The sequence below is a fragment of the Melanostigma gelatinosum genome (assembly GCF_949748355.1).
Source record: "Melanostigma gelatinosum genome assembly, chromosome: 1".
NCBI classification, from domain to species: Eukaryota; Metazoa; Chordata; class Actinopteri; order Perciformes; family Zoarcidae; genus Melanostigma; species Melanostigma gelatinosum.
Window position 1 is genome coordinate 29,167,135 of NC_136634.1, and position 17,193 is coordinate 29,184,327.

A 17,193-nucleotide genomic window follows, 5' to 3' on the forward strand; every position below is an offset into this window, starting at 1 on the left:
TCACATGTTGGCGGTTTACCTGCCTCGAGCCATTGCTCTCTATTGTTCCGATCCGCAGGGCCCGCCCTTGCGGATAATCCTAAACAACAAATCGAACAACCCCTCTCTAACGTCACTGAGCTACGCCTTGTGATTGGCTGATAAAGTTTGAAACGGTTTCAGCGGGTCAGTGTCAGAGGACGGCGGTTAGGTTCAGGTTGTTTAGAGTTTACACATAATAACGCCGTTATTTTAGCACATTTACCTCCACCTCAGTATGCGATCGATTTAGCTGTTAAAACAAGCGGAGCAACGATCATCGGATTCCCCTTTCAGAGATTCAGACATCGAAGGTAACGCCATTTATTTTGACGTCCAAGACTAGTGTTAGCTAAATTAACGTTAGCTGACTAACATCGTAGCACGAGCCGTTTAAAACATTGCAAAGCAGTTATGAACTATAACATTGTTACCAACTAAGTTTGAATAACGTAACTCTTCCAGTACGTTAGTGGTTACCACAGTAAAAAAAGTTAGGTTAGCACGTTTTGGTGTTGCATGTTCGTTGTTCGTGTTTCATGTTAGCTAAGCTAACGGTTGTGTTGGGCTAATTTGACCACGCAGCTCATTTTAATAACAAAACTGTAAGCGTTTTCCTTTGTGGACCACATTGTTGTTGAATAGCTACTTTGTGCAACCCAACTCGACCGCGAGAATAGAAGACACTGCGCATGTGCACCATTTAGCTGCTTTTACACAGACGAGTGAAAAATGTATCTGATATGGTTATGCTAAAAGGAAAATAAAGACTGTTAAAACATGGACAGCTAGTTGAGTCTTTATGGCGACGCTTCAAATAATCATTGTTTACTTCCATCTCAAGTCTGATCCAGCTTCTCCTGGTTTAACAGTGCAATCTTTCCCTCAAGCCGTCAACATGAACACCGTCCGGTCATCTGTCCAGTCCCTCAAGCAACAATTAGATGGCAAATTAAAAGAGTTCACCAGTGAGATCGAGACTGACCACATGGTGTGGCTTGTGGAGATCCAACAAGAGGCCAACCGCATGTTTTCAGGGTAGGTTTGAAGGAATATAAAACATGTTTGCTCTATTATTTGTTTCCACAAGATTCGATCTTTAGAAATCAGTTTTGTCTCTAAAATTATCTTTACGGTTTTACAAGTGAAGCTGTTTCTTTATATTTCAGAGATTTCGTTGCTGAGCCAGAATTGATGCCAAAAACACCATCACAGAAAAGGCGCAGGAAGCGTATGTCCACGGGGCATCAAGAAGAACATCAAGCCAGACGAAGGTTTGTTGCTTTCATTAGTAAGTAAAAGTTTCACATTTTAATTGTGACGGGGTTTTAAAGTGTGCTTCTGACTCTTCCTGTCCAGATCTTCAAAGGGAAGGCGTAGTAACCTCCGTGGCCCCTCTGTCAAATCACTGAACTTCATCGCTGAGGAAGAGACCGTTCCCGACGCGTCCACCTCTGACGCCGGCTCTACTGCACGGCCCAAACGCACCACCCGTAAAAACAAACAAACGGTGTCTGAGGCGGCAGAGGATGCGAGCCAGTCATGTGGAAGTCTGAAGACCGTGGAGGAGCAGAACAAGAAGCCACAGGAGGAAGAGATGGCCAAAAATAACAAGGTGAACGATGCAGAAGACGAGCTGGACCTCGCCCCGTCCCCACCCACGATACCCTCGCCCGGGATCGTCGTCAGAATCGCTTCCTCGGACCAATTGGCTGCCGAGTGTGCTAAAGATCCGCTGCCTTCTCCCGGCCGCACAGCTGCTAAAATTGCAATCGCTGGCGCAGCGCGAAGCTCGCGGAGAAGCTCCGTGCGATGCTCCCGCAAGCTGCGTCACTCGCTGGCCGGTCTACGGCACAGTATGACTCAGGAGTCTGTGCGCCGTGCCTCGCGCCGCTCCATGCTTAAGAGGAAGGTGGCTCGCATGGGCAACTCCACATGTAGCAGCAATGTTGATGGTGAGAAATGACCCGTATTTGGTTTATAATAACAAAATACCAACCATTAGACATCACACTCTGTTGTTAATCTGGATATCATGTTTGTGGTTGCAGATGACTCTTGTGTGGACTCTGCATGGGACAGCGCAGTGTGAGTAATGACTGACATTTGTCTGTGTGTATAGGTGATTATATTGTCTTAATGGTAAAAAAAATCATGTGTTTGAATCTATAATTTAAACTATTGGTAACGGTGACTGGTTAATTACTCAGTCACACGTGACTGTACATGAATTGAATGTTCTTTATATGTTTTTAAATGTCTTCACTGCTGTAGCTTGTTACCGGTAGATGTAAGTGCAGACTCTGAGGATAATGCTGCAGCTGAAGAATGGACGGAAATGCCGGAGGTATGAATACATGTCTTTGTCTGTTTAAGTGTGAAACTCATTTAATTTGTATTTGTTATTCAACTAATGTCTTTGTTTTGCTTTTATTTTTTTTGTGAAACAAATGTAGCTCCAGATTAACCAGAGCTTCCGTCCATCTGTTGGACGCATCACTCGATCTGTGGCTGCAAACTCTGCCACACTGGCCCCCCCGTCAACAGTCAACACTCTCAACAAGAGAACAGGTGTGGAAACTGAGCATTTCATATATATATTTTTGATGAATTCGATTTTGTTTGATTTGTTGTTGAACATAAACGTGAATTGATATGTAATGGTACTTGTGTGTGCTAAATACATGTTTGTTTGTGTTTCAGTTATTGAGAAGCAGCTGACTTCCCAGTCAGGTCGCATGTGAGTGCTGTGTGTGTGTTGCACTTAATAACTGCACTGGTCAACCTGTTGTTAAATCAATTCTTGTGTGTCTGTGAGAAGGTCACGCCAGAGTACCAAACGCAAAGCACCAGATACTGTCGTGGAAAGTCCCACAAAGAGGCCCTCTCGTCCCAAGAAAAGTGTAAGATGGAAGAAAAAAAGAGGTTTTGCCAAGTGTTAAAATAATAAGTGGCTCAAATGTTGGAACTTGTTCTCTTTTCTTATGAACACATAGGCAATAAGACCCAACATGAAGTCTTTTCGCCACACTGTGCAGAGGAATCAGATGCTGATGATGACTCCAACTTCCCTCGGCCAGACTGCTGTCATGAAGTCCTTCATTAGACAAGTCGCTCCTCTGAGGATTGACCCCAAGGTAAGCTGTACACCTCAACTCTGTCATACACTGGTAGCAGGCTGAGCTGGACAAAACACACTAGTTCAGTGAAGAAAGCATCAGATTTTGATCTGCTTTATTATCGCCGATACGATCCATTAAAACTAGAGCCGACACCGTCTCGTTGTTTGGCTGATATGATCTTGTCCAACCAAATTCTGTTTGGTCGAACAATCACTAGTTTTACTTTAAAGGCGCAGGATACAAGAGTGGGGGCATTTTGACTGCCTCTCAATGATTCTCAGGACTGCGATGCCTGAGCTCGTAGCTAACGGTGTTTACCAGAGGGGCAACCGGAGGGTGGGTGCTCTGCGGGACGGCGTTGTGGGGGTATCAATATTTCGAATAGCTTTTTTTTTTAACATGCAGATCCCAATCGATTGGTTGAGGTGTAGGTAGAATTTCAGTCGATTAAGATTATCTTTGACTGCAGTCGTAATTAAAATGTGTTTGGATTTGCGGCGATACCGGACACATCTCTTACTGTAAACGCATTAGCTAAACACGCGTGTTGTATTGCAGTGAATTGAAAACACATTGTTTTATACGTGCATAACTCTCCTTGGGAACTGAATTACAATCTCAGTTGTGTCTCCTGAAGCCCAAATCTTGTTGGACAAATAAACTAGGAAAACGTGTTACAAATTGAATTGCAATTGTTTTTGAAATATTGTGGCTGACATCCTCTTTTGTTTGGATGTGTTTTCGCTCCTCAGTTGAGCGTTGGTATAGTGGTAAGTGTAGTGTGGAAGTACTGACTGTTTGTGGGCATTCTGTGGTGTCTAACATCCCATAGTGGACCTTGATTCAATGTCTCCTCATGTAACATGCACCTTAGATGAGCCGCTTTCAACAACCCAAACGGCATGTGTTAGTTAGTCGATGGTGTCTCTGAACTTTTGAACCAACAATCCTATAAAACAGCTTTGGTAGCTTCACCGTTTGACTTTGTAAAATGAATTTAATCCGAAGTAAAAATCCATCTGAACCAGACGCCGTGACACTATTTGTTCTTAAAACTCGTGTCAGCGGATTGTGATTTATTGGGTGAGAAGATCACACTGGAATTAATGTCTTTGTCCACTTTTTGGGGTTTGGGTCTTGTTGTACAAATGATTTGTTCTCGTGATCACATGACATCCAGCTACACTTGTCGTAGTGTACAGAGTGTCTGACTCTGTTTCTCTGCTTTGTGTCAAATAAACAATTTAAATAAATAGAAACCGGAGACATGATGGTAGCAAACTATTGCTTTGTGATATAGCTTGTTTAAAAATAGACACAAGATCTGTCTTCTTGCGTATCACTCATCCGTTAACAGCCGTCTTTAAAGAGCGCTTCTTATTTTAACGGCAACTTCCAGCGCGGCCTTTCTCTACACTTGCTCTGTTGAATTGTCTGCACAGAGACTAATGGTCACAGTCCAGCAGTGTGAGCACAAACTTCTTTAAGTCGGTGGAAATAAATCAGTCTGTCACGGTGGATTTTTGCTTCACTGGTATGGTGATCTTTTTCCACATGCATGCGCTCCACCTGCTCCTTGTATTCCTTTGACATTTGCTGCCTATTAACAATGTGTTAGAATTAGTTGATTTCTGACAACACACATTTCCTTAAACCTTGTCTTCTCTTTTCTCAGACGAAGGAGCGTTACAAACTGGAAGCACTTAAGAAGAAGCAGGAGCTGGAGGAAGAAAGGATGAAGAAAATGGATGAGGAGAAGAAAAGGAAACGAGACAATCTCAAAAGGTTAACGCTCCACATCTTTACTCCCTCTGACTGAACCGTAGTTTGTTCTTGTGCTTCGACTTTTAATTTTTGTGGTCCAGGAAGAGAGATGAGAGGCTGAGAAGAGTGTTTGAGGCCAAAGTAAAAGAAGAGCAGCAGGAGGTGGAGAAGAAAAAGAAGATTGAGCAAAAGATGGCTCAGATTGATGAGAAGAATGATAAGGTATTTGGCAACTTCACTCTATTTGTTCACCTCCAAAAAAGATTGAACCCCATATCTAACATTTGGTGTTGGGTCTCTTGGTGCAGCGTCTGGCAGACGACAAGGCCAAAAAGAAGGAGGCCATTAAACGTCAAGACGACCTGGAGCAGAAGAGGAAGTTGGAGGAAGACTCTAAAAGGAAGAAGATTCAGCAAGCGGTGAGACGGCGCCGTCTTATTCATTCCTGTCATTTGTGTTGGGCTTAGTTTGGTGCCGTATATCAAGTCTGTGTGACTGCAAAGAATTTAGCTGAGAACTACATGGCGCATAGCAGGCTGTCGCATTGTGACCGTTTAGGTGCATTTTTCGAGACGTTGCAACAAAATGTTCAGTTTGTGTCCAAAGTACAACTTTTCATCTTGTCATGTAGCGGGAAGTTTTTTTTCTTCTTTTTTTTCTTTTTTATAAAGTAACATAATCTTCGGTTTGCAATCAGCCTTTTTTTTAAATGTTGTACGCGTTTTGTTTTAACTCCAGGAGGAAGAGAAGCGGCAGCAGGAGTTACTGGCTAAGAAGGCCGAGGAGGAGGACCAGCGAGCTCGTAAGCTGGCTGAAGCTCGCCGAGCGCTGGAGCTGGAGAGAGAGCGCCTAGCTGCTGCTGAAAGGTTATTGGTGGCCTTCAATACTCCTATCAATAGTACCATACCAGCTGCTTTATACACCAAGTAATCTGATTAGCTTTTCAACACGGTAAAGGTGGATTAAACTGAAAGCTGCATTGGTGAAAGCAATAAAACAGTTCCTGACTTAATGTCTGTTTTTCAGGGAGCGAGTGGAAAAAGAAAAAGCTCTTGCTCTGCAGCAGGAAGTGGAGAGAGCAGCGAAAGAGAAAGAGAGGCGAGAACTGGAGGAGAAAAGAAAGGCACGTTTGAAAAGACTGGTGAGAAATTGAATGTCTTAAACGCGTGTCAAACGGTGTTTGATTTAGCAGCCCAAAAAAAATGGAAAACACTGACTTCTGTTCCACTAGGAGGAGGAGCGGAGATTAGCTGCAGAAGAGAAAGCTGCCAAAGAGCGAGAAGCTGCTGCTCAAAAGGCCGCTTCTGCAAAGGTAAACCAACAGGGGGACATTTACTTTACTTTAGGTACACCTGCAAACAAAATGGAAAACACTGACTTCTGAGAACTGTCCAATAAAACAGATGTTCTACTGACTGCCAAAGAGCAACATAATCTGATGGTAGAAAAGAGCTTTAAAAGCAAGAAAGTGTAGAAATGTATATGTCTCTGGTCAGGGTAACTTCACATCTGGAAAGATTCCTCAATACCTTTTACCTCTTATCGAAATGTTCTTCATGATATTTCTAGCCTATCTCCACAGTGCTGTCAGCATTAAAGAAGGGCACAGAATGCAGTAGTGGTGCCCTTTCTTAATAGATAGCGTATGTTAAATGTCAGCTGAAACATCTGGCCATCGGCAGGCTAATTGTCAAAATACATCTAATTCCTGGAAAACCCCATAATGAAATTAAAAACTGTTTGAAATTTGCCGAATGTTTTGGCTAGGGGTGTCACGGATCACGTTCGGTTCGGATCACGGTTCAGGAGTTCAGATAATTTTTCGGATCAGCAAAGAAAAGGGGAGGAGTCAAATGTAACTTTGCTTTCCATTTATTAAGTAGATAAGTACAAGAACACTGAAAGCAAAAAACTTTGGGCTATAGCCTCTCATAAAAACAAAAATATTGATGGTATCCAAAATGAAATAAATAAAACTCAACTCTGTTTAAGTGAAACATGAATTATGTTGACTTGATACCCTCTTCTTTTAGTCAATACTGAAAGAAAAAAAACTGCAAATGTCTACAGCGTGAAAAAGAAAGCAGAGCAGACCGGCGCTGGCTTACACTGTTAACTGAACTGAACTGCGAGGCAACAATTTGTCTATATTTACTTCCTTCCATTCAAATACACTGCAATAAACGTGGAATGTCTACCGTTCCTATGAAATGATCTACAATGTTAAATTTTTCTTCAAAAAGATGAGACTGTCTACATTCTCTGGGGAGAGGGTAGAGCTTTTTGCAGTCACTATGCCCCCTGCTGTGGAGAACACCCTCTCACTAGGCACTGAAGTGCCAGGTACAGCGAGGTCGCGTCTTGCCATCATGGCAGTGTGAGGGTATTTACACTGATTGCTTTTCCGCCATGCCAGCAGATCACCCCCCACTGGAATGCCAGTTGCTGCCTTGTAGAGTGCCACTTCCTCTGTGATCGTGTTGGCAAAGGTGTGGCGGTCATCATCCTTGCTCGCAAAGGTCTCTCCAAAAAGCTCCTCTATGGCTGACTTCTTCTGTGGAGGAGATGCCTCTGAGTCTGGTCCTGTCAATGCGTGCTCTGTGGCTTGACCCTGCACTTACTTGATCTGTAAAACTAATTATCTCATGTTTCATGAAACTATAATTGGGATGACTACAATGAAATAAATCGCTCTCATTCATTTTTTTGTTACCTCTTCAGTGGCCATAATCTCAGTGGAGAGATCATTGTATGTTCTCAAGCATAGGGCAGGGTCTAGGTGAGACAGGGACTTAAACCTTGGATCTAGTGCAGTAGATCTATGAAGGTAGTCTTGTAGATTAGGGGGGGCCATGTATCTGGGGTTCAGGTCCCCTCTAATGGCAGCCTTCACATCTCTAGTGACTGTGCAGTCATCCTCACTTGGGGCCATGGATTTCAGAGGTAGGATCATGGACACAGATGGTGTAGTTTCAGTGCTCAATAGGGTTGTAATGGTTTTGAGGGGTTTGAGCACCTGGAGGACATCCTCTGCAATTTTCACGTCAGCATCGGACAAGGTGACGATGTTTCTGATATTTTTCTTCAGCGTCTTGTCTGTCAGTGCAGAGTAAATAGCTGCCTGCTGCTCAAGATAACGCTCCAGCATGTCATAAGTGTAGTTCCATCTTGTTGGGACATCATGTATGAGCTTGTGGGACGGTAGCTGTAGCATTTCTTGCTTGGTCTGAAGCACATGAGTGGCTGTTGTGCTTCGGTGGAAAAATGAAACTACTTTCCTGATTCTCCCAAGGAGGCGGTCCATCTGGTTCACTGAGATTCCCCTTTGTGATGCTAAATTGATCACATGTGCAAAACAAGGTATCTGTGGTCCCAGTCCAGCTTCTATGACTGCATTTGTTTGGTTCCTGGCATTATCTGTGGTGACTGGAATATTGCTTTTGGAATATAGCTTCCACTCTGCTGCTGCTTCTGTCAGCACTTGTGCCAGGTTTGTGGCTGTGTGACTCTCACAGCAGCACCGGACTATGAATCTCCCACTCCGCCGTGATGAAGTGAGCGGTCAGTCACGTAGCTCTCCGTTGCCCTGGAGGTCCACCCGTCTTTGGTGATGGCAACAAAGGATGCCTTGGATAACTCGTCTTGATCTTTTCGTCTTCATATAGGCCTGGAACGATCTTCCCACTGAAGTGGTTGCGTGAGGGGACTTCGTAACGTGGCTCAAGCACTTTAAGCATATTCTGAAATCCTTTGTTTTCTACCACTGAGTATGGCCTCATGTCCGCAGCAATAAAGACCCCACTTGATGCTGTAATGGCTTTAGCCCGGTCTGACTCTGCCACAAACTGTTTCTTAAATGCTGCGAGGATACCTTGTTGCTGCGGCTTTCCCGCCGTCGCTGATAGACCAGGATGGTGGCGCTTCAAATGTGTGGCCATGCTCGATGTATTGCCGTGTTCGTATGGCTTTCTTTGTAAACAATGCCTATGTACCGTAATGGTTTTGTCTACCACCCATACCCCGTCATTATAATTTACAGGGAAGCCAAAATGCTCCCAAACTGATCCGTGACACCACTAGTTTTGGCTTAATTGAAAGCTTTCTGTTCCACTAGGAGGAGCGGCGATTAGCTGCAGAAGAGAAAGCTGCAGAAGAGCAAGAAGCTGCTGCTCAAAAGGCCGCTTCTGAAAAGGTAAACCAACAGGGGGACATTTACTTTAGGTACACCTGCAAACGTTGACACAAAGACTTGAATCGATTCTATCCCCAGTGGAGTCACATGTACCTCTTGATTGTCCCCTCTGTAGGCGGCTTCTTGCCTGAATGTGACTGTGGATATCGAGGTAAGAATCTACACTGGCTACATTTGGACTTGATCCCACTCATTGAATAACTGCTTCATAGCGTTTAATATTCTAAAATCAGCAAGAAACCTGTAGGCAACAGTGAAGGGCATATTTACCACTTTTCCGAATTCTTGCAGCACTCTGTAATGGGCCCGCCTGTAGGAAAAGGTGCTGACCTCAATAAGACAGTGGATTTTGTGGTAAGTTTAAATAATGCGTTCTTGGCGGATGTTTTGAATCTGTTCCTGTCTTTGAACACTATGGAAACGTGTGTTTTATCCTCTGCAGCGATCGCCACAATCGTACTCCATCACTCCAAAGGCCGGCAACAAACCGTTGCCCAAATTTGGGGACGATTACGGGATGGACCAAAACAGTGACGACTCCACTGATGACGAGTCTGCCCCAAGGAAGCCCGTTCCATCCTGGGCAGAGATGATTTAATATCACGGTCATTTATTATGATGATCAACCTATTTACCTCGCCTTCTGTAGCGTTGTTTATAATTCACTTTAGTAATATTTTTTGTAATGCACGAAGCTGAAATTGACCAAGTCCTCTGTTGTCCAATCATAGTTTAACACCCATAGCTAGGCCCCGCAGGCCTGCTGAGGTCAGTCAATTGTAATATTGTGACTTGTTCCAAATTGAGTTAATTCCACTAATACTTTTTACCAGACTTATTTTGGGTTTGCACAGTGTGCCGTCAGTCTCATGCGTCGTCTTAAATCACAACATTGTCTTTAATTTGTTCCCCTCCAGCTCTCAATCTGCAGCACAACATGATGAAGCAGTACTTCAACCCTCCTGATCTAGACTCTCTCTTTGGAACAATTGCGCCACCAAAACTGGAAAATATCTTTTACAAGAGCAAGCCTCGTTATTTCAAACGGACCAGCTCGGCTGTGTGGCACTCTCCTCCCTTTGGAGGCAAGTGATGTCTGTACACTGCTGCAGATACACATATTATATTACTGTATAAAGTTTCATCTTTGTTTTAATGTCTGTTTATGTTTTTTTTTTTGTTTGTTGTAAATTATATATATTATATATAAATAAATTATAATAAAATGGTTGAACAAAAAAAAAAAAGAAATCTTGTGTAGGTTTTTAGATTTGATTATTTGTGAAGCCTAATAAAAGCTTATTCAGCGCAACATTTTATTCGCTGTAAAGGCCAGTGCACACTTACACATTATTTTACCTGATTCAGATTGGCTCTTTTTTTTTGGCCCACTGCTTTTTGTGTCCCTTTAAATTTGGAGATTACTAAAACAAAATGTCTTTATTCACAGGCATTCTATTTCAATAGGGATGATAAATCCCTCCCACATTTTGTAAAGTTCTTCCATACACCGTCCAAGTCCTCTGCTATTGAATTTCACATTTTTCAAATATGATCCACATTTAGCTTATGCATAACGATATTGTTCCAGCAGAAATGCATCGGTTCTCTATTTGTTATGTGTACATCGTTTCCTTATATAATCCAATAAAAATAGTAAGTAATTTCAAGACTACACTTTTTTTTTTATTAAAAAAATTAACTAAACATGAAATGCATATGATTTATTAAAGAGTGCACTGATGGAAACAATGCTGAAAAGACTAGAATATACACATTTTCCTGTCGAGTTTCAGACCTAACTAGTTTCTTATTTTTCCTTCACATGTTGAGGGTTAAATCTCTTACAAGTAGGTTAATTGTTCTATAACAGTTTAACAAAGTAGAGCCTAACTACTGTGTTTGCAACACATACGTATCTATTGTGTGTAGGGCTCCAGATGACTAATACAGTTCAGATGTAACATGAATTCGTGCGCGTTTGTGTGAAATACTTTGAATGCCACATCTATACAAAACCCACGGTCTGTCACACCTTGTGTTCTCATTCTTGCTCCTTCCCTCCTGCCGCCTTCTTCACGCCACCGTCCACCAAAACGCCCAGCAGCTCTCCTTCAGCCAATGAGATTCCTGAGTCATTGGGCGAGTGTTGCTGATTGGTTTCTTGCTGCGATGGCGCCGAAGTGGAAACGGTGTCCATGTTGTTGCTCAGCCCACCATTGGTGCCCCCGTTGCTTGATCTCATGTTGGTGCTGAAATTCCCATGGCTACTAAAATGAGTGTGACTTGTACCGTTGCAGAGACTTCCCGTCACGTTGGTGCTTGTTGCATTAATGCTGCCAGAGCTGCTGTTGGGATTATGGGGATTTGTAGCTGCTGTTCGGGAAGGAGGAGTGAACGAGAACACCCGTTCTCCTCCGCTTCCTGCAGTCAGAGCACTCGGGGGCCCGGGCTGGCTGTCAGCTGAGGGGAGGGTGTCCAGAGTAAGGCGCGGTGGTGGAGGGCGGCGAGACAGCAGGCCGTGTTCAGGTCTGTGTTCAGGTCTGAGTTCAGGCGGAGGGTCTGGGAACGAGAACATAGGGGCACTCTGGACCTCGCCATCCTCACTCAGCCAGGGGAAAGCAGAGGACGGCGGTGGGGGGACGTGGTTGGGGGTGTCGGGGGGCAGCGGCTGTGAGCCCGCCATCTGAGGAGCCAGGGAGCTGCAGCTGCGGTTCCACTCGTTCTGAGTTCGCCGGGCAGGTCGAGGGCGAGGCACCGCGGGGGGCACACAGTGGATGGGTGTTTGTGGGCAGCTGTAGAAACCCGGTCTCTCATTCAGGGGCATGGTGGAGAAGGCATAGTCTGGATCTCGCTCGTGGTTCAGAGGCTGGCGGCTTTGCGGTGGAGTCAATGAGGCCTCTGGGTGCAGGTAAAGAGGGAAGCGGCTCAGTGGCGCTCCAGGGCGGCGGCGCAGCAGAGAGACGCGGGAGGAGCGAGGAAAGTTAGGGGACTGGACACCGAGGACACGACCCAGCCCTCCGAGCAGCGGGGTGGAGTAGTTGGCTTCCTCGTGTTCTTTAATTTGCTCCAGATTGGACTGAAACTCCATCTCCTCCTTGGGAACACTAGTTCAGATGAAATAAGTGGTTATATGGTTGGGAGAGTATTTCTCGGTATTTAGAATTGTCTGCCAGAAAGTAAAAACATTACTGAACCTGATATCCAGGGCTGAGCCCATGAAGGAGGGTTTGCGATGTTCAGCGCTGGCAGCAGTGTAGGGAGGCTGAGGTTCACACTCATTCCAGTACATATCCCTCTCCACCAGCGGCAGGCTGTCGTACATCTCGTCCACCGACAGCAAGGACACCTGAGAGACAAATCAAAACAGGAAGAATAAGACCGCCTCTGTCTGCGGCTGATGTGAAAGTGGCAAATAGTTTGAATCCAAACCTGTAAATTGCGATCGACGAGCCAGTTGGTTTCAAAGTCGTCGTCGTCTTCTCCAAAAGGATTGATGAGTTGCTCAGCCACCTGAGACCACGAGCAGAAAGACACCACAATACAGCTCGGCAGGACAAATGAAGAGCATTTCTTGTGCAGCATCAGCGTGACTTGAACCTCACCTTCAGCCAGCCAACATAGAAGAAGAACTGCAGCAGGGTGAACACGGGCAGGTAGAAGTCCAGATCGTGACCGGAGTAGCCTTGAGCTGGATCCAAGAACTGACGACCGATCAGACAAGCCAGGAAGAAGCTGTAGACCGCCACTGTGGCCACCTGGTTAAAAAACACGAGTCACGCGTGTTTCACAACTCCCTTTGAGGAAACGGTCTCTTGTCAAGTCTTTGCATTATTGTTGTGCACTCATTGTGTTTTGCTTGGTCAGATTTCTAATTTGACAAACTGAGTTAATGATTTTAGGTCCACGATGATTCGGATTAGAGTGACACACTAAATGTCATTCTCTATCGCCCACCAGCAGCCTAATATAAGCTCTACATCGCCATTAGCAGTGTTATCTCTTTTTAGACACCTAATCATTGCACATTTATCACAACACAAGAACTGTTCATTCAATTTGTTCAATCGCAAATGCATCTACGATATTTCAGTTACAACACAGTATATCAACAAAACCTGAGTGTAGACAAGAGGCAGGCTGATCCAGTCGTAACCATACAGCTTCATGCACTTTGCCCGTAAACTGTTCAACTCCTGAACAGAGGGAAAAAAGCAGAACAGCCAAATGAGGGGGGGGGGAGCAATTTTAAAAAATGTTTCAGAACGTGATGATGTTCAACTCTTTCGGCCTGCAGACAGATGCACTTGATGACCTACAGTGAGAATGGCTGTGAGAGCCACGTCGTTGTTGATGCGACCCTCAATCCGAGCCCTCAGAGCCAGGCTGACGAACCACATGCAGGGAACCCAGAACTTGTTGTGAGGAGAGCGCAAGTCCTCCAGGTGCCTCAGCTCATCGGACGTCATCAAACCTGAGAGACACAAACACGGCATGGAAATAAAGGAATGACACGAAGAGACAAAGCATTTAAGACGTTTGTTTCCATGTTTGTAGTTCTTTACTCAGCCGTTACATCAGTAGCATGTAGCATACAAATAGTTCAACCACATCAGATGGAAACACACTGAGTCTCAACCGGTTCCATGCTGGACCACCTTACACAGTTTTCTTCTTTTTTCTTCTTCTTTTAAATAGTGCAAACAGATTCAGCAGATTTTGATGTTGTTGTCTTATGACTGGTACCAGCGACAGTGAGTTTTGGTGGTTTCGTGGCCACGTTGTACCTGCCCGCACCACATGCTCCATGGTGGGGAACCTCTTGTAGACGGCCGTGCTGACGGAGCGGTAGATGAGCACACCAGAGAGGTTGGCGTATCGCATCAGAGTCCGTCGGGTCAGCCTGGAGGCCTCGTCTGTTCCCCGAACATGACCACCCACTAATGCTGCCAAGCGGTCCGGCCAGGGGACATTCTCAAACTGGCCCCACCAACGGGACACAACCAAGGTGACATAGAAGCCTGGCAAAAAAAAAAAGAACATTGCAAGTACAGAAGTGCATGCCAACCTCCTGTGATCGTTTCCAGGAGAATGGTCTTAGATTGAGATGTAGATCCATGAAACAGTCAGCCTCAACTCACCCAGCACAAAAGACACCGGGATGAGCTCTGCATAGCGGTCACAGTATATCGACAGCTTCTCAAACAGCCTCTTCTGGTCATCGGTAAGCACAAACCTGGTGAAGGAAACATCTATTGAGCCCATTACAACTAAAACACAGGGAGGTGAGCCCTGTGACACTTTCTGGTCCAACATACAACATCCCAAATGAATCCGTTTTTGCATAAAACTTTTCTTATTACATCAATTTTTGTATGTTGTTGTATCACAAACAAGAAACATTTACTGCTAAAGTAACACACCAACTTATCCTATTAAAACAAAAAATGTGTTCTCATTGTAACATAGGCATGTTGTAATGACTTCCATATGTTATCAAAATGAGAAAATTGTCTGTTTTAATAAAGTAAAGCCATTTAATAAAAAACTCAAAAACTCTTGTGTAGAACATGAAGTGGATCTCAAAATTAAAATGAGAACATTGCATTGTTCAGCCATGTTTAGAGCCGCTGAGAGGCAACAGAAATGCTCTCAATCTCGTAGACATAGCGCCTTTAAGTAACGCTGCCACTGGAGCGGATAAATCGGTCCGGGTTCTGATATTAGCCGATACTTATCGTCAATATCGGGCGTATATATCGGCCGATAAGTAACACAAAATTTCAGTACAGAAATGCCAAAGAAATAATTATTATTATTTAGAAACCGTGTCTCTGTTACGTAGTTTGAAGTTTCAACTACAGAATGTCCTCCTTAGTACCTCGGTCACACTTCTTCAATGAACTAAATCTAAGTGACCCGTAACAAAGATGTTTAGGTAAAAAAAAATATAGAAGATTGAAGTTCTGCTATGAGAGTACCTATAAACAATGCTGAAGAAGTAGTAGAGAAGAGTGAAGATGATGAGCTCTCTATAGAGCAGTTTATAAATGCTGCCCTTCCAACGCAGAAGCAGGTGAAAGAAGGTCCCCAGACCTGCATCGGCAACCCTGCGAGAGTACGTTACAGTCATTGCTGCTTGCTGGCCAACTTGCTGGGTGACTGTGTTGTGACATGAAGCAAACCAGTGTGGCTGTGTTCTCTGTGCTTCGTCTCAGCTCAACGTCAGCGATCAGCCTGGATCTCATAAGGCCAGTTTGGTCACAAATCTAAAATGATAAAGTAAAAAAAAAACATATATTTTCTCTACGTACTCTTTAATCCATATGTTTGGTTTCTCTTAATCAACTGATACTGATTTTCCATTTTTCTGCACATTTAAATAACCATTTCAAATAATATTTTCCCTTATTTCATAGATCTGAAATACACCAATACATCTGAGGAGATGTTCGCGGGGCTACAACAGGCAAATGCAACATGCGAGGGCCTCAAACACAAAGCTGTGAAGTTTTTACCTACCACGCAACATGAAAACGTCTGTCCATCGGAGTCACTGTGGCCCGAGATGTGTAGCCGCAGCGTTCGTTGGAATGATGTTGGGGAAAAAAAGGAAGCCGGAAAGAAAAAGAGAGCAGGGGACTCCTACACCTCCGGTCACTTGATGTGTTAATCTGCTTCAGCAACAAAGCTGCATTGTGAGGCCAGGTCCTGTTAATCTGAACAAATCTGAGGACAGCAGAGCGCCCACACTGCCACAAATTGGTTGCTGAAAGGCACGAGTGCTGAGTAGTTGTGTTGACATTTTTGAAATATAACTCTATGAAAGCAGTTTACTCAAGGTGGAACACCCAGTTAACTATCTCTGGCTTTTGGTGAACACACAACCTGTTTGAACGTATTCTCATTTCTTGATTTCAGTTCACACCTATACAGGGAACATTGATTCATTTTGTGTCATTCGGTTTTTCCTCATGGAAACCTCTTGATCAGGTGAGACTGTGTGTCGTCCCCCCCCCCCCCCTCTCTCTCTGCTGGAAGAAATGTGTACAGCTGTACTCTAACTGGCCAGAGGGTGTTAGTGATTAACCCTTCCTGTCTAACCAGGAGACCAAAAAGCAGAGAGAAGTGCGGACAGAGTTCAATCTTGAGATTATTAAAGCACGATTTCAGCTGTTTTGACAGATTTGTGATGCTCCTGCAACGACTAGAGATCAATTTTGAACACTTTGGTGAGTATGTTCTGTGCATTTTTGCTGTCCTTAAATCATCCTGGATTAAGTTTCTCGCAGCTTCTCGTGTATGATACTGTCCTAACTTAAGTTGAAGTAATGTTTACACTGGATATCTCACAAAGAAACACATTCCTTGAGCATGAGAACCGGCAAATAAAAGAGCCTGAGCTCCTCTGGCACGTGTGTAAGTTATTCAAACACTGCAGAGGTCTTGACTCGTCCACTGGCTACTGAACGACTTTGACTGTGAGGTTTATTGAGTGAAACTTTTTTAGTTTTCGTGCGATTCCAAATTCCAGGATGAAACTCTTTCTCTTCTGAATTGTCTGTGCTTGGCACCCGCAGGTATATCAGGATCACTAAACACCACTAAAAGCATTTGACAAACTGATTGTAACCTCAGTGGAGACGTCTACAAGTTCCCGAGGAGCCTGAGAGAGACATGGATGCTTTTGAGGGAATTCACAGCGTCCAGATTTCCTCATCTCCCCCGTCTTCAACGGCAGCCAGTCCAGGATATGAAGTCGTCAGAGCAGGGAGATCTGGAATAGCAGTGTATTCCTCTGCAGTGTTCTTCGGCACATCTGATGCCCTGGGACCGCCAGCCGCCAGACACAAGTACAGCAGGGAAGCCGAGGAGGAAGGCTGCATGGTTGGACGGTGAGTGTCAAAAGATGAGTTTGATTTGACCTGTATGGGCGGAACACGATTGGTTTAAATTTTATTTTTTAAGCGTCGTTTTAGATCGTTTCACTTCTGACGAGCTCCCTGTAAAGCTGAGCACAATGGCGGTAAAGGATTCAAGTGTTTCCCTCTCTGCCTTGTTGGTACCACCTTTAGATACAGACGAGATGATTATCTT

General features: G+C 44.3%; 2 protein-coding genes across 9 annotated transcripts; one reads left to right on the plus strand and one right to left on the minus strand.

Annotated features, from left to right (window-relative positions):
• The first annotated feature begins 149 nt into the window (after positions 1 to 149).
• On the plus strand, positions 150 to 13,435 carry LOC306780069 (inner centromere protein A-like). 8 transcript variants are annotated; one of them, XM_079272263.1, is made up of 21 exons: positions 151 to 332; positions 909 to 1,056; positions 1,188 to 1,292; positions 1,378 to 1,973; positions 2,070 to 2,106; positions 2,293 to 2,365; positions 2,475 to 2,589; positions 2,722 to 2,758; positions 2,840 to 2,921; positions 3,015 to 3,155; positions 4,816 to 4,925; positions 5,006 to 5,126; positions 5,213 to 5,323; positions 5,643 to 5,770; positions 5,931 to 6,045; positions 6,136 to 6,216; positions 9,019 to 9,096; positions 9,212 to 9,247; positions 9,388 to 9,450; positions 9,539 to 9,701; positions 10,014 to 10,713. In XM_079272263.1, exons 2-20 carry the CDS (start codon positions 917 to 919, stop codon positions 9,692 to 9,694), a joined length of 2,325 nt encoding a protein of 774 aa, XP_079128389.1. In that variant the 5' UTR covers positions 151 to 332; positions 909 to 916; the 3' UTR covers positions 9,695 to 9,701; positions 10,014 to 10,713. The 8 variants fall into 8 exon arrangements, with proteins under 8 accessions (XP_079128393.1, XP_079128394.1, XP_079128389.1 ...); XM_079272264.1 differs by having other exon boundaries at positions 6,139 to 6,216; positions 9,539 to 10,700; XM_079272262.1 differs by having other exon boundaries at positions 9,539 to 10,699.
• On the minus strand, positions 10,922 to 15,264 carry LOC306780130 (bestrophin-4-like). Its single transcript, XM_079272348.1, has 9 exons — positions 15,078 to 15,264; positions 14,238 to 14,332; positions 13,884 to 14,117; positions 13,416 to 13,570; positions 13,215 to 13,292; positions 12,702 to 12,854; positions 12,529 to 12,609; positions 12,294 to 12,445; positions 10,922 to 12,203 (listed from the first exon to the last, which is right to left on the minus strand). Exons 1-9 carry the CDS (start codon positions 15,227 to 15,229, stop codon positions 11,141 to 11,143), a joined length of 2,163 nt encoding a protein of 720 aa, XP_079128474.1. The 5' UTR covers positions 15,230 to 15,264; the 3' UTR covers positions 10,922 to 11,140.
• Between the last annotated feature and the right edge of the window lie 1,929 nt (positions 15,265 to 17,193).